The following is an 18,160-nucleotide window of genomic DNA, read 5'->3' on the forward strand; positions in this document are numbered from 1 at the left end:
TGGTATTCACAACTGCCAGCTTATTCTATAGAAACATTCGAAGAGATGGCCGATAAGTTCGTACGGCGCATGTCAGGGCCAAGAAATATGAAATAAGGGTGAACAACATCTTCGCCATCAAACAATTCCCAGAAGAGGGACTGAGGGACTTGCTCGCCCAATTCAACAGAGAAGGATGACCTTGCCAAATGTCTCTGAAGGGATGGTCGTGGCAGCCTTTTAGAATGGGATGAGCAGAGAGGATTCGAGGGCAACCAGAAAGCTACTGAGTCGATTACCGAAGTACCCTCCAGCCACTTAGGATGAAATCCATAATTCCTACCGTACCGAGGTAAGAGCAGACGACGACGACCTCAATGGACCAACTCGACGACTCACCTCGGTACAATCTGAGCCCAAGAAAGAACGCAGGGACAACACAAGGAGAGACCACCCAGTACCGCGGCCAGGCAGGGAATAACATCAACCCTATGTCAGGACACCCATCCCCTCCTTTCATTATGAAGACATCCCATACAGGCCGAGATCAGGCACTCACATGAATGATCGAGGTATTCCCTCTTACTCTCTACTCACAACTTTTGTGTGTCACCTACAAAGGTGGTCTACGATCTTGAGAAGCTCGGAATGAAGGTAAAATGGCCACCAAAGATGAGGTTCGACCCAAGCACTAGGAAATCTGTTGTGTTCTGCGAGTTCCACCAAGAATGTGGACACAAAACAGAAGATTGCATCGCTCTAACACTTCACATGAAGACGACCTTTTTATCAAACAATTTACGTAACGCATCATGCCAAGAATATCTAAAGCAGACTAAGCACCCTATCATAACATCCTAGCCTCAAAGCTCGACTCAAAAGCACCACGCATTTTTCACAACCTGCTCACTTACTCTAACACAAAGGCCAAAGTCATTATCTTTTCTATGCAAGTCATGCGCCCTCACATCAAAAATAGAGAGTAGTTCCACACACAATATAATTCAAGAACAAATTGGAACTCAAAATAGAAAGAATTCACTTACTCTCAAAATTAAAATTCATATGCCACAGAAAATGCACCATAGGCTTGACCATAGTGTAATACTCTACTAATTGAGCTCATTCAATCAAAGATCAAGTAGGACTTTATGTTGTTTGTAATGTAGGTTACGGGATGGGTAGAATACATTTGGATAATAGTGATTATACCTCCTTGAGCACTTTCATACATACAAATTCATATTCTAAACCCCATACTTATGTTGAACCAAACCCCAACCTTCAAATCATAATAACATCAGCTCCCAATTTCTTTAAGCACAAATATATCAAGAGCTATCACTAGCAAGGAATATATTTTTCATAAAATACATACAAATACTATTTTTTTTCCTCTGATTTTTTCTTTTCCTTCGAGCAATTCATTCTCTCTTTTTTTCTTTTCAATTCCCTTCAAGTGGCTCTCACTTTTTTCCAAAGCAGTGCACCTTTCTCTTATCGTTCTTAGTTCCACTCAAAAATTCCGACCATACCTCAACTTAGATTTTAATAATCTCATAACAACTTCAAGTGCTCAAGAGAGGTACAAAGTTCAAACAAATAGTCAATTCAAATTAAAGGGGTCAGGCTTGTAGTGTGATTGCCAAAAAAAAAAAGGATTACAGGCTCAGAGGTGCTAACTGGGATACACAACAATTAGGCGGGCCATAAACATATATAGGCTCTACAAAACAAATGCCTATATCACTTCCTAGATTGAACACGACTGTCATTTCGCTTTGTAAACACACGAGACAAGTTCTAGACATCAACTGAAATGCACAGAACATCAATAAAAATCTCACTCACACCATGGCACATAATTCACTTAGGATCGGATCTATCCCAACTCTCTAGTCAAAGCAGTTAAGCATAGTCGAGATCAAACAAATTAAGGTACTTATCCATGAGTCAAGAACTGAGCCTAGGTGTAACAACTAAGGCACTCATCACTCTCAAGGCATACACAGTCAAGGAAAACTGCTCCCAACTAGCACAATGACCCACAAGTTTTATTTTTATTCCTATAAAAAGAAAAAACTAACTACACTCGATTCAAGTAAAACCCTTGAAAAAGAACCGCAGTACAAAAAATAACTAAGGGAGAATTATTATACTATCTAAGAACTAAAATAGAAATAAAGACATTTTTTTTTTGTTTGTATTTTCCTCGTTCGACTTCAAATCCCTCAAGAAGCCAGTCGACGAAATCTATCGTCGGGAAGAGTCGAAACTAAACAATTATAATTACTAACTATTACATGCCGAATAGAATTCAGAGTTATAATTACATGCCACATTATCTAATAAAGCAAGAAACAAATCAAACAAAGTCAAATGGTAAATAGAAAAGAAACAAATATAAGCAAATAGGAGCACCTCACCCCCACACTTAAGATATTTCTTTGTCCCCAATGCAAAACTGTAAAAACAAGAATGAAAATGTGACTCCTTGAGGCCATTGGCCTAATATCATCAGCACCCTAAAAGGTGGCAAGTACTCCTTATCACCCAAAGGGACAGAGTTCACGTCCTCATCAGGTGGTAGCTATCCTCCCTTAGCCAGACCCAACCACAACTGAGTAATACCAGAGAAGGGATGATCCTGCTATAGCTTAGCCAAGTCCGTCTCCCCCCTATCAGCAAAGGCGTATATCAGCAAACATCAGCTGCAGTGTCTCCTCGACACGGAGCAGCCTCTGGTTCGTAGTAACACTACAGCATGATGGTCTATCACCGCCATGACATCAAAGGCCTTAATAGGTTGCGACATCGGGATCGTCCAGCCATAATGAAATTCCTCCTCCACATGGTGCGCCCACAACAACCGAGTGATAATAATCGGATAATATACGCGGTGGGCCCCAAATGGCCGCACTCTCGCTATTTGCTCCAGCATGATTTTTCCAAGATAGAATCTCATCCTAGTCAAGAAGGCGTAGATCAGACACACCATCATCCTTGAGACATCAATATCGCTCTAGGTAGGCATAATCTTGGCATTAATCAGCCGTAGAAGAACCCTGGCTGGATGCTGAAATGTGCTCTTCTTCATGTTCTTGTGGTACTCATTGGCATCCCGCGTCCATGCGATAGAAGAGTCAGCTCCACATAGCTTTCTCCAGATATCAGGATAGTCTGGCCGACGAAGAAACCTCTGAAATAGCTTGTGGGAGTGCTATGTGAAACCCATAATCTGATTGATCACTTGGGAGGAGAAGGGGATCACTTTACCTCGTATCTGCACCTCGTACACATCATCCAAACTATCTTTATGTTTCCAGTTAGCATAAAATGCTTTCACTAAGTTCACGTTCACCGCATCATCGGAACAGAACAAACTCTCAAAGCCCAATGCTTGAATGTTGTTGTAGATCTCATTGTATTTCCTGGACAACTTTCCATCATCTATAGCAACCTCAGGCTCTGGGTTCACAGCAACGTCTTGAACCAATGTCTAGCGTGGGCTAGGATAGCCCTAATACCAAACATGCACTCTAGGACCTTATCAGCATCCGGGTCAATACGCTCCATCTCCTCCTCTACTGGGGGTGGCGCCCGCCTACCTCCTCTCCGACTAGTAGATGCAACCCAGAGGCACCAGTGCTAGCACATTTACTGGTATGGAGAGACATTGTACCTGCACAAGATGAACAGAATTAGCCACAATATATAGAACAACAAGCAAGCCAAACGGGGTACCACCCTATACTTATGTCATTGGCATGTTTACAAGTACAATGTATATTGGGGACTTAGACTACCCCACTAAAAGCACGCCATAAGTAATCAACAAACCGCCCAACCACCAACATAACATTACAACAATACAACCAACGGTTACACTACACTATTATAAAGCACAAAACCAAGAAACTAAACTAGTAACTAAGAAAAGAAAAAAAAGAATTTATACTACCATACTACACCAATGCTAAGCATGGATCGGCCATTCCAATTAGCAACTAGTAATAGAATAGCATAGGGTGGTCAATCGAGTAGCACTCGAGGCTAACTCATTACAATTTCACAAATTTAGCACATAACCGCCCACCCCACACTCATCATTTGTCATCTCCTCATTACAAAGCAATTATCCTCCATATTTGCAACAAAATATACACTTTATGTCATTGGAGTATTTTATCAAGCACATGTTAGACACTAGTTTCAACTCATCACTTCAATTCGCAATAGGTGAAAATCACCACACATATCAATCTATTACACCACTCAACACAACCACAACACCGCCACATCTCCATAATAGCACCACGTGCACAAGAATTACACAAAACTCACCAAAATTCGGCCATATAGGCACCCCCACCAAGCTTCATCACAAAATAATTCCAACACCATCAAAACACACCAAAACTTATCCACAAGCATAATAACAACGAAACTCCCAACAAATCCAAGCATAATTTCGGCCATATTAAGTGAAATAACTAACAAAATTTGTCAAAATTACAACTACCTAGGGTTAACTGGTAATGTGGTGGCTACTAATACTGGAAGTGAGATGTTTAAAGACAATGAGAAGATTCAGTAGAGTGGACGAAGGCTGTGGGCTGATTAAATTGAAGAGGATTCTGAAGAAGGAGAAATACCGGATGGAATGCAAGGTGAGGAGGAATCTGCTGATGATGATATAGAAGAGGAGGAACAAAGTGTAAATGGAGATGCAATTGGTGCAAAGATCAATTAAGAGGAGAATTTAAACAATGTAGATGTCGAACCCAAAGAAAAGGAAAATATCAAGGAGAGTTAGGGAGTTACAAGAAATTCCTAATTCAGTGTCAGTGATCCCTAAAAAGGCTTATGCGAATGATATTGATCCAGGAGGAACTGGAAATATTGCTACACTGAATGAGAATGTCAATATCAACAAAGGGGAGAGTGCAAAGTCTGGGAACAAACACATGTTCACTGCTCAACTATCTGTTGGGACTGGAAACACTGTTCCATTGGAAATCAGTCAGTTGAAGCAACAGAAGAAAACTGAGGAGCATGCTATGATACCTAAGCCTCGCAAGTCTAATGTAATAGCTACAATAGGTGATAAGGATATTGAAGATCCTACTGAACGATAAAGCAAAGATCTAGATGAAGAATCGACTGCCCAGAATTTTCTTAAGGTGGATAGACAAGGGGATCTTTCTCCAAGGCATATTGACAAGGCCAGGTTAGGTGCTAAAGGAAAGAAGAAACAAATCAAGGACAACTCAGTGTTCCAACAGCTGGAGTACAAACGAGAAGGACTCTAACTAAATCCAATAATTTATAATGGATGTAATTATTTAGAATGTTAGGTCAGTGAATATGAAAAAAGCTTTTGAAAGACTTATCACAATGCATAGACAACATCACTTTCAATTCACTGGAATTATGGAACTAATGCAACATGCTAAAAAATTGGAAAGGTATATAAGGAGGATTGGTTTCGCACAAGCAATGGTAAATGTTTCAAATAAGATCTGGGCATTCATTGATGAAGTTTTTGAGGTTACTATTCTGTATGACATGGTACAACAACTGACATTGAATCTATTTCACACGGAAACACATGTTGAACTCATTCTCATATTGGTGTATGCTAAATGTGATGCCGTTGAAAGAATAAAATTGTGAGATTCTTTGTATGCTATGGCTAGAGATATAACTATCCCATGGCTTGTTGGTGGGGATGAGGAAAAAAGGTTTGGAGGACTGCCAGTCTCATATGAGGTAGATGATTTTAGGCATTGCATCAATACTTGCAACTTATCTGATCTTGGCCATTAAGGGGAGTATTTTCACTTGGTGGAATGGAAGGGCAGAGGATTACTATATTTTCAAAAGGTTGGATCGTTGTCTAGCTAATATGGAATTTTAGCAAACTTTTCCAGGATTGGAAGTCACACATCTATCCAAGATTGGCTCAGACCATAGTCCTATGCTATTGAAGTGTGATATTAAATCTGCCCCAGTGAAGAAATCTTTTAGGTTTCTTAATTTTTCGGTTGAGCAGAAACGTTTAAGAATGTGGTGAGGGAGAATTAGCATGCTGATTTCAGTGCTAATTCATTTATTCTCTTCAACTGCAAGCTAAATAAGTTGAAAAGGCATTGTCGTCTTGGAGCAAGGAAACTTATGGTGATATCTTTTAGAAGATAGCAAGTTTAGAGAAAGTGGTTATGGTACATGAAGCTTAGTTTGAAATAAATCTTACCCAGCAGAATAGAGAAAGATTGCAGAATTGATATGATACCTAGCTTTGGAAGAGGAATTTTGGAAACAAAAATCAGGTATGCTATGGTATAATGATGGAGACATGAATACTAAATTTTTTCATGTTCAAGTTAATGGAAGAAGAAAGAGATTGCAACTAAAAAGGATTCAAAACAATGTTGGTAATTGGGTTAAAGACAATAAAGCAATAGCTAAAGAGGTAGACAACCTTTTTAGAGCACAGTTTCATGAAGACAAGGTGCCAGATTCATTTGGTATTATTGATCATGTTCCTACTATGATAGGTACAGAACAAAACGATGATCTAGTGAGGCAGCCTACGAAGGAGGAGGTTAAACAGGTTATCTTTGGCTTAAATGGTGAGAGTGCAGGTGGTCCAGATGGCTTTATGGGTGCCTTCTTTCACTCAGGATGGCATATAATTGGAGATGATATTTTTGACATGGTAAAGGCCTTCTTTAATGGACATGATTTAACAAAGTGTGTGACCCATACAAATCTAGTTCTACTGCCCAAGAAGAAAGAAGTGAACACATTTTCTAATATGAGGCCTATAAGCCTTAGTAACTTCATCAACAAGGTATTTTTTAGGGTGATACATGAGAGATTGGTAGGATTGTTACCTAGTCTTATATCAGATGAACAAGCAGGTTTCGTGAAAGGAAGGAGTATTGTTGAAAATATCCTATTAACTTAAGAAATCATCACTGATATAAGGCTTAGAACTAAAGCTGGTCCTAATGTAGTGATCAAGCTAGATATGACTAAAGCCTACGTTAGACTTTCATGGTTGTTTTTGGCTAAGGTTTTGAGAAAAATGGGATTCTGCGAAAGACTCATTGGACTGGTGTTTGGAATTTTTTCAAATAACTGGTATTTTGTGCTCATTAATGGCCAACCATATTATTTTTTCAAATCATCTAGGGGTGTTAAGCAAGGTGATACATTTTCACCTACGTTATTTATTCTTGCTGTTGAGGCTTTGTCGAGGTGCCTAAGTGATCTGCATATGAATCTCTATTTCTGTGATTTTGGATTACCTAATGTGGAGTCCTAAAATCAATCATCTAGCTTATGCAGATGACACTATAATATTCTCATCATCTGATGCTACATCTTTACAGGTGGTGATGGAAGTACTTAGTACATATGAAGCTGCATCAGGGTAACTGATTAATAAGGCTAAATCTATTGTGTATATACATCACTCTACAACCATAGAGGTGGCTGCAAAAGTTCAAAGGATTACTGAGATTGGTAAACAAGAGTTCCCATTCACATATCTTAGTTGTCCTATCTTCTATGCTAGAAGAAGGAAGGATTATTATCAAGGTCTTTTGAACAAGGTAATGGATAAATTACAGTCGTGGAAATGTAGGATGCTTTTAATAGGGGGGAAGGGCTGTATTGATTTTCAATGTTCTCCAGAGCATGCCCATACATCTTCTCTCGGTAGTTAACCCCCAGCTTGTGTCATAAACAGTCTTCATAAGATGTTTGCACAAATTTTTTGGAGCAGCTCTATAGGTGGTACAATCAGGCACTGGGCATCTTGGGACAATTTGTGTATGCCATATGAAGAAGGAGGGGTAGAATTTAGATCTTTGCATGATGTGTCGAAGGAATTATTTTGTAAGTGTGGTGGAATTTTCGAACAAAGCCTAAACTATGGAGTTCCTTCACGAGCCAGAAGTAGTGCAAAAAGCTAAACCCAATAATAGTTCCTTGGAGATATGGCTCTCATATATGGAGGAAAATATTAGAATGTAGAGACAGAATTGAACATCAGATTCTTTGGCATACAACAATGGGATCTGCTTTATTTTGGTTTGAGAATTGGATGGGATTGGGAGATCTATACTTCATTACCCTACCTCATTTTGTCTGTGATGAACCAATTCATAATGTGTATGATGTGGTTGAGGATGGTGCATGGGATGTTGAGAAGTTGCTGGAGATACTACCCGAGTATATTGATGTGCATATCCTTAACAATGTTAAACCTCCAGGAGTCCAAGGTGAGATTGACAAGCCTTACTGGATGCTGAAAACTAAGGGTGAGTTCAGCGTGAGATCTGCTTGGGAGTATGTTAGGAGAAGAAAAGAACCAATGAATTCATATAAGAAAATGTGGATAAAGGGGTTACCCTTTAAGATATCCTTTTTTATGTGGAAGGTGTGGAGAAACAAACTGCCTCTTGATGAGTTTATGAGAAGATTGGGGTATCTAATGGCCTCTAGATGCTAGTGTTGTGCTAACCCAATGGAGGAGACAAGGTAACATCTATTCTTCACCTCCTATGCTACTAATAGAGTGTGGTCATATTTTCTATCTCATGCAGGTATATCATTAAATGGGATCACATTCCATCAGGCTATTATGAAGTGTTGGACTGCCAATGTCATTCCTCGATTGTAGCCTATAATGCAAGCATTGCCAGCTATCATAATCTGGGAACTTTGGAAGCAAAGGAACAATTATAAATATGGGGATACTGTGACGGTGAGCAGGGTCATTTATCAAGTTTCTTCTACGCTTCAGTCTCTTGTCAGATACAAAAAACTTGGGCTTCATCATGTACCTCATAAATGGCCTGAACTCATTGATATGATGGAGAAGCATACGCCTAAATTGAGAGTCACTAAGGTGATGTGGGAGTGTCCAAGCCCAAGATGGGCTAAGATAAATACAGATGGAGCTTGCAGGGGTAATCCAGATAGAAGATCTATTAGGTTTGTATTGAGAAATGAAGATGGGGATGTAATATTTGTATGTGGTAAAGAGATACAGGAGGGGAAAAACTCTAAAGCTGAAGTAAAAGCAATGTTGGAAGCTTTAAGGTATTGTATTGAGCATGACTATATGCTGATCGATCTTCACACGGATTCAATGATGCTTAAAAAAGTAATAACTGGAGAATGAAATTCTCCATGGGCGATTACTATTTATGTGGAGGAGATCAAGGAGCTGATGGCAACGTGTAATGTGACAGTAGCACACACCCTTAGAGAGGGTAATAGCCTAGCAGATCACCTTGCGAACTACGCATTAGACATTGGCCCTATAGAATGCCATTGCTGTGGAGATCTGGATGTTCAAGGAAGAAGATTGGTCAATAATGATAAGATGCAATGTCCATATCTACGAGTAGGAGTTGTAAGAAACTAGAAGGGGGAAAGGAGAGGTCAGCAAAGGGGAAGGAGCTCGCTGGAGCTCACATTTTTGACTACCATGTTCGAATCCTTTTGGAGGAGAGCATGGGGGTCTTTCTTTATGCTAACCTAGTATTCTTTTTTGCAGGAGATGTTACTGTATTCATGCCCTATCATTTGATACAAACTCAATGGGTGGTATTAGCACTAAGTGCTCATTCCCTTGAGGGAGTGTCAATGATAGGCACAAGCATGGAAACAAGCTTGGAATCAACATTGCATAAGAAGGAACTGGAAATGGACAGCCTTATCTTGGACTGCACATACAAGAATGGAATGCTGGAGGTTCATTATATTTTGTTGATCATGGCACAAACTAAATGCCCAGCAACAGTAGTACAAGTGACAAACAAACGGAGGAATTGGCTGTCCATATTTTTGAACTGGAATATTTCACGAGGTACTGACTTTGAGAGCCAAAAGTTAGGTACAAAGGATGCATTGTGGAAACAAAACCACATGCATTACACTAACTCAACTACCAGTATTGGCCCCATGAAGCAAATTCAGTGACTAATAGCTGGAACAAACACGAAATTTGGAGCAAACAATGCTACTCAACAAACTTGGTTGAGGATGCGACTGATTTTATGTGGCTCTATGAAAAGGCAGGTACAACTATGGTTGCTAGACATCAAGAGGAAGGAGCAATGGGATGTGATCGGATTGGGAAATGGAACAACGTACATGACATATAAAAGAGACACCAAAGAAATGACAAGGCAGTAGAGTTTTTACATGCACTATGTTCGTATTTTTTACAGCAAAGTAAAGATGGACAGATTTCCAACAAAAGAAGATTGCATTTGGACCTTAATTGTAGTGACTTAGCAAGGCTAGTTTTTATAACTCCATATTTTGGATATATATATATATATATATATATATATATATATATATATATATATATAAACTAGGCCCTAGACATTTGCCTAGTGGATTGCCAAAACAAAAACCTAGGGTTAGGTTAAATTAAAATAAAACTATCTAAATACTACAAATAAATACACAAAATGTGGTGGAAAAGAGAGATAAGAACTTACCTTAAATGCTTGAGGAAGATGGTAGGATTTGAGTGGAGAAGAATTTGCAAGAGAAGTGAGGAATTAGGGAATGGGTGAGAGAGGAATGAGAGAAAAAAAAGAAGGGAATAGGGGAAAAGAGGGACGGGGTCGGGTTAAGCAGAAAAACTGGGCATTTCTTTCTTATTGTTTTTAAAATTATTCTGGCCAAAAATTTGCACTACCGTGTCGCAGGGTACGGAGCCCCACGCGGCGTGGTAGTGAGGTTTATCAGAGAGCCTGATTTTTGTCAGGTTTATGCATCAGTACTTGTTGTGCCTCACGGCGCTCCATGCGGCGTGCTAGTGTGTTTTACTCATAGTTCGACTCTTTTTGCTTTTTTTAACTCACGGGTTGCACCCCTCCTCTATTATGTACTTACTTTGTATCTAATTCATGCTCATACCTGTCCAAATAAATATCAAAACTCCTAAACATTAGTAGTCCTACTCCACACTAAAATTACACTACGCTACAAAGCAAGAAACATAGTTAGAAGTAGTTCTGAGTTATAGTCGTTAGCTTGACTCAGTCACTTAGGCTCATTTGATCACAATGCTAGAGGGTTGCTTATCAAATCCTCCAATAAGGTATGGTTTCAACTTGTGCCCATTCACTTTAAAGCTTTCATTCCCTTCTTCGTCTTGGATCTCAATTGCGCCACACGGTGAGACATGTTTCACCACATACAGACCTGTCCATCTTGACTTGAATTTTTCAGGGAACAACCTAAGTCTACTATTGTATAGAAATACATTGTCCCTTTATGAAACTCATTTAGCTTAATCAGCCGATCATCCCACCTCTTTGTCTTCTCTTTAAAAAATTACGCACTTTCATACGCATCCAGTCTAAACTCCTCCAATTCATTCCTCTACTCTAACCTGTGTTCACCTGCAATTTAAGATTAAGTAACTTTATTTCCTAATAAGCTTTATGTTCTATCACAACAGGTAGGTGACACGATTTTTAATACACTAATTAGAATGGTAAAGTCTTTATAGTTGTTTTGAACGCAGTTTTGTACGCCCATAGAGCTTCATCCAATTTACAGACCAAACTTTACGAGAAGCACTAAACATCTTTTCAAGAATTCTCTTAAGCTCACGATTAGCCACTTCAACTTGCCCGCTAGTTTGGGCATGGTACGGGGTTCATGTTTTATGTATGACCCCATACTTGGACAGCCATGCAGCAAACTGCTTATTCACAAAGTGTGACCCATTATCACTGATAATCACTCGAGGTGTCCCAAAGCAGGTAAAGATGTTCTTCCGTAAGAACTCACACACCACCCGAGCATTATTGGTCCTAGTAGGGATTGCTTCAACCCATTTAGAGACGTATTCAACGGCTACTAGGATATACTCATAAGAATGAGACGACAGGAACATGCCCATTAAGTTAATGCCCCACACATCAAAATTTTCACATACCAGAATGGAGTTTAGAGGTATTTCATCCCTCTTGCTAATGTTACCTGACCTTTGACCCTTGTTACATGCAGCTACATACACCCGTGCGTCTTTACACAAAGCAGGCCAATAGAAAACAACTTTATAACCTTTGATACAGTGCGGTTTCCACCATAGTGTTCTCCAGTTGCTTCATCATGACAATGAGACATAATGCTTGGAATCTCTCCTTCAGGTACACATCTTCGAATCGCACCATCTGCACACAGTTTAAACAAGAAAGGGTCATTCCAAAAATAACTTTTTACCTCACCTTGAAGCTTCCTTCTTTGATCACGAGAGAGGTCATGTGAAAACCATACACTATCCAAAAAGTTGGCTACATCAGCATACCAAGGCGGTCTTTCAGAGACCGCAGCACTGGAGAAAATCTGCTCATTAGGGAACTCTTTCCTTATTTTCACTATCTCAACCAGAGGTCTCTCATGTCGAGATAGATGATCTATGACTTGATTTTCTGTGCCCTTTATATATTTGATCTCTAAGTCAAACTCCTGGACCAACAACACCCACCGCATCAGATACGGCTTGGACTCCTTCTTACTCAGCAAATATTTCAAGGCTGAGTGATTAGTATACACAATAACTTTACTCCCCTCAAGATATGATCTAAACTTGTCAAAAGCAAAAACCACAGCAAAGAACTCTTTTTCAATAGTGGCATAGTTGACTTGAGCATCATTCAACATCCTGCTTGCACAGTAGATGTGCCTAAACATCTTATCTTTTCTTTGCCCAGAACTGCCCCCACAACTACATCACTAGCATCATACATTATTACCAATCAGGTGTCACCATAATAGGAGCACTCACAAGTATTTCCTTTATCAATTTGAATGCTCTTAAGCACTCCATAGTGAACACAAACTTGACATCCTTCGCTAGCAATGCAGTTTGTGGCTTGATAATGTTGGAAAAGGTTTTGATGAACCTTCTATAGAACCAAGCATATCCCAAGAAACTCCTTATGCTCTTCACAAAAGTTGGTGGAGAAAGTCTAGCAATTACATCAACCTTTGCTCTATTCAATGCCATATGCAATCACTTTATGGCCCAGAACAATTCTCTCTTTCACCATGAAGTGGCACTTCTACCAGTTAAAAACCAGGTGAGTGGCTTCGCAATGTTCAAGCACAAGCTCCAAAATTTTCAAACAATCATCAAAATCATCACCAAACAGAGTAAAATCATCCATGAATACCTCTCGACACTTTCTGTTTAGATAAGAGAATATAGAAATCATGCACCTTTGAAAAGTGGTCTGTGCATTACACAACCTAGATGGCATCCTCATATAAGCAAAATACTTGACATGCAAGTGAGTGTAGTCTTCTCAACATCTTATGAGGAAATGGGTATTTGATTGTAGCCTGAGTACCCATCCAAGAAACAGTAACAACCATGTCTAGCCACTTTCTCGAGCATCTGATCAATAAATGGAAGTGGGAAGTAGTCTTTCCTTATTGCATCATTCATCATTCTATAATCAATGCACATCCGCCACCCAGTGATTGTCCTTGTTGGGATTAATTCATTATCTGCATTCTTTACCACCGGGATGCCCCCTTCTTAGGTACAACTTGCACTGGACTGATCCGTTGGCTATCAGAGATGGGGAAAATCACTCTTGCATCTAGCGATTTGATGATCTCATTGTGCACTACCTCCTCCAGATTTTTATCCAGCTTGCGTTGGGGCTGCACCACTGGCTTACTATTTTCTTCCAGCAAAATCTTGTGCATGCAAATGGCTGGACTGATTCCTTGAATATCAGCTATGGTCCAGCCAATGGCCTTCTTGTACTTTCTCAGCAACTCCACCAGCTTTTGTTCTTGTGTACCTGTCAAGTAAGCATAAATAATCACAAGAAAATTGATAGTTTCAAGGAAATCATATTTCAAGTGAGTAGGGAGGATTTTCAATTCCACACTAGGCTTAGAAGCCTCATTTTTTAGTTCTTCCTCGTCAACCACTTGATCTTCAGTCTCAAGAGCTTCAGCCTCTTTCTTTATGTCAGTATCTTCATCCTCCACTATGCTAGACTGAGTAATACACCTCTTTAGAGTATCCCCCACAAGCTTGTCAAACTTATATTTTTCAGCTAACTTGCCGACAATATCAAGCTTGAAACACGAGTATACATATTCCTCCTCCCTAGGGTATTTTATCATTCTCTTCATCTGGAACACCACTTTCTCGTTACCTACTCCGAGCATAAGTTGTCCCTCATAGATAACAAGAATTGCTCTATTTGTATATAGAAAAGGCCTCCCTAGAATTAGAGGCACCTCCCTGTTCACCTCTATGTCCAATACAATAAAGTCCACGGGAAACACAAACTCGTCCACCCCTACTAGAATATCCTCGATAATTCCTTCAGGAAGAATGGTGGTCTGGTCAACCAGTTGTAGGGACACTAGTATGGATTTGATCACTCCAAGCTCACCTTCAAGTTTCCTGAACACAGACAAAGGCACTAGATTTATAAAAGCTCCAGAATCACAAAGAGCCTTGTTGAATTTCTCACTCCCCAACGAATAAGGTATGGTAAATCTTCCTGGGTCCCCACACTTTTAATGAATTTTATTTTGCAATATAGCACTGCAGTGGACATTCAGTTTGACCACTGTTGTCTCCTCTAATTTTCTCTTGCTGGACAAGATTTCCTTCAAGAACAGAGCATAATCAGGCATATGAGTGAGCACCTCTGTGAAGGGAATGTTCACAAAAAATTGCTTGAGCATTTCCAAGAACCACCCAAAGCACTTATCTAATTTTTCCCGCTTTATCTTTTGAGGGAATGACATAGCTGGCATGTATCTACATTCTTCAATCTTCTTTTGCACCCCACTACCCCAGATTTTCTGTTCTTCATTCTTTTGCTCTTCCAGTGTCTCAATCTGCTTGTTCACCATCTCGGGTCTAGTTTTTATAGCTGGGTCAGCTAATGTTTTGCTACTTCTCAGAGATACAACTTTGATTATTTTCTTTGGGTTCCTTTCTGTGTCATAGGGTAGAGTCCTAAGAGCCCTCTCAGATTACAAGTTTGCAATATGTCCCATATGTCTTTTTAAATTTCGGATGGCTGCCTCCCGAGTCTCAAATTTCTCATATGATTTGCTAATAAACGCAATCATGAGATCTTCCATACTAGATTGATTTGACTATTGTGGCTGGTAGTGCTGGTACTGCTGCCTCAACTGGTTCTGAAAACCTGGTGGTCTTTGACCCTGGGGTTCAGGATTATTTTGCCGCCACGAGTTCAAACTCCCATTAGGTGAACTCCAAGAAAAACCTGGATATCTTTGTACGATAGTATTATAGTTGTTCCCACCTTGGTAGTTTCCTATATTATAGTTCCCCACAACGTTAACTTCCTCAGCTGAAGCTTGACACTCATGTGTACGGTATCTCATTCAATAAAAGTCACATGCTGTTTGCGGCTCACTTTGTACCTTGGCTAAAGTCACATGTTATTTGCGGCTTGCACTGATATGTTAGAGTCCACCTGGTGAACCCCAACGGATTTTCTTCTATCATTACTCTCAGCAGGCAACTGGTTAGCATCCTCAGACAATTCATCAAGGATTGAGACAACCTCCTCCGAAGTTTTCTTCATTAATAGATCTCCACATGTAGTACTCAGAGTTCGTCGTAAGGAGGGTGTCAGTCCATCCCGAAAGTCCTGGAGTTGCATCTACAATTCGACTTCATTATGCTGACACCTTCTCATTATCTCCTTGAATCTTTCCTAAGATTCATAGACCATTTCAGTATCCTTCTGGCAGAAATTGTAGATTTCCCTTCTGAATTTCCCTGTTTTTGCAGCTGAGAAGTACTTGTCAAGAAATATTTTCGTCATATCTTCCCATGTCCTGATCGATCCAGTTGGTAAGCTTCGAAGCCAGTGCTTCGCTTCATCCTTTATTAAAAAGGGAAATTCCCTTAAGTAGACTGCATCTTTTGATACTCCATTGTACTGAAAGGTGTTCGTAATTTCCTCAAAGTCTACCAAGTGAGTGTTCAAATCTTCATTCACCTTCCCTCTAAACACAGTTGTGCTGAATGGTCTGAAGCAAGCCTTGCTTCTACTCAAAACTATTTTCTACTATGGGTGGAGGTCTGACACTGACAGCCCCTGATTGTAGACAGGTCTAGCATAGTCAGCTAATGATTTCCTAAGCCTGGGCGCCACATTTTCAAACTAGTCTTCAACCAGGGGTCGGTTTAGATTGAATCTTCGACCTCTATCCTCTTCAACAGTCTCATCAGCAGCTCTAAGGGCTGGTGATGCTGCTAACCGTGCAACTTGTTCTCTATGTTACGTTGCCTCTCTTGCAGCTAAGTCCACTCCATCATCACCGTTCTTTGCCATGTGTTCTTGGGTTGAAGGTTGCCCCAAGAAATTTTCAATGAATCCTCTTTCTTTTTTCAGTTTTCGCAAGTGTTTCTCGAACTGCGGTTCGTAGAGTATCACTTCCTTTGAAGAAGATCGAGTCATGCACCAAATAAGTTAGACCTTTATCATGCACACACGTGAGAAAACGTGAATATAACAAAGTAAAATTGGTTCTTGAATTAGTACCAAAAACTATTTTAAACACTATTGATTTTTCATCCCCGGCAACGACGCCAAAATTTGACAAGCGCAAAACACAACACAAATTTATGCTCGCTAGTCAAAGATAGTATAGTTAAATTATCGTCTCCACAGGGATTGGATATAAATAATATTCGAATAATCTTTAGTTAATTACTATCCAAGAAAATTCACACTTGATTGAATGATTATCAACTACAATTAACTACTAAAATTAAGCAATTATCAATTAATCATGAAAGATAATATTTGAGCAACAAAGAGATATCAGTGAGAGAAATAATGGTAATTGACTAGACAGATGCAAGACAATTGAGTCGGAATCCAATTCTTGAATTAGTTCACTCTATAATACTGTAGTTTCTCACGAATTCAACAACTAATTAGATTAAACTTGTAGTTAATGTTCCTCTTTCGATTAAACATTAATTTTAATAATTAATCCAATTGAAACACGGTGAAAATTGCAAAGAAGAAAATCACGATTTTAGTCTAAAAGGTAACTTTTCACGAATATTTCCCTATTTTCTAGTTCGATTAATAATTCAAGAGGCTCTTTCAATTACCCAGTTGAATCACGAATTAAAACTAGAGCATAAGAGGTAAAGAAATTCAATATAAAGCTCCTCTTTCGATTAAGCAAAATAATAAATAACTTCACAATACGATTTAAAACTCCATCAATTAATTCAAACAATTATCACAAATCGAATCCCTAATCAAATTATCGATACACCATATCTGTCAACACCCTAAGGGAAATTACTCCATAGCAATGGAAAAATTCATCTAAAAAAGGGTTAAAAACATAAAAAAAAAAAATCATGCTAATGATTCGATACAAACTCTCGTATTGCACCGATTGTTGGTTGAAATCTTGATGAATTCATGTGTCTTCTTGTCTTAGTTGCTTCTCAAATCTTTCGTAGGTCAAAAGTCCCTTCAAAAATATATTTTTGGTATATTTATACTGTGTAGAAGTGAGTCCGGACGAAACTACCATTTCCAAGCTGAAACAGAAAAATACTCTGGGAAAAATGCACAGACGTGCTGCGCTTATTGCTGTGCATAATTTGGTAAATACCGAATTACCGTACCGAAATTGAAAATTTTGGTATTTGGTATTCGATATGTTGGTATTCGGTATGGTATGTGGTTTAAGTTTTAATAAATATTGGTATTAGGTATGGTATTTTTTATTTTAAAATAAAATACCGAAATACCGATATCGTACCGAAATATATATTATATTACACAATACACATATTATTAATTATAACATAAATATAAAAATCTAAAATTTAACTTTTTTTTTATTCTCTAAGTTCACCAATTAACTCTAAGCAAGTAACAAAATATTTTTAATGATCAAATTTATTCTTTTATGTACAGTTTTCTCTCTCTAGGTTGATACTTGCTAGTTTTGGACAAAACTTTTATCAACAAATATTTTTAGTTTTATACTTTTGAGTACTTTAATTTAGAATATTACAGTCTATGACTTTATGCACTAGTTAGTATTCAAATCGAATAAACCGAAGTTACTAAACCGAATA

The 18,160-nt window shown here is 38.9% G+C and overlaps 1 protein-coding gene and 1 non-coding gene across 2 annotated transcripts; both read left to right on the plus strand.

Moving 5' to 3' along the window:
- Positions 1-8,062: 8,062 nt before the first annotated feature.
- LOC142180139 (uncharacterized) lies at positions 8,063-8,503 on the plus strand. Its single transcript, XM_075251067.1, has one exon. The coding sequence runs from the start codon at positions 8,063-8,065 to the stop codon at positions 8,501-8,503; it is 441 nt and encodes a 146-aa protein (XP_075107168.1).
- Positions 8,504-15,711: 7,208 nt separating this feature from the next.
- LOC142180545 (small nucleolar RNA R71) lies at positions 15,712-15,818 on the plus strand. Its single transcript, XR_012709163.1, has one exon. It is a non-coding gene; the product is annotated as a small nucleolar RNA R71 (small nucleolar RNA).
- Positions 15,819-18,160: the final 2,342 nt, after the last annotated feature.

The sequence above is a fragment of the Nicotiana tabacum genome, chromosome 4 (genome assembly GCF_000715075.1).
Source record: "Nicotiana tabacum cultivar K326 chromosome 4, ASM71507v2, whole genome shotgun sequence".
Classification (NCBI taxonomy): domain Eukaryota; kingdom Viridiplantae; phylum Streptophyta; class Magnoliopsida; order Solanales; family Solanaceae; genus Nicotiana; species Nicotiana tabacum.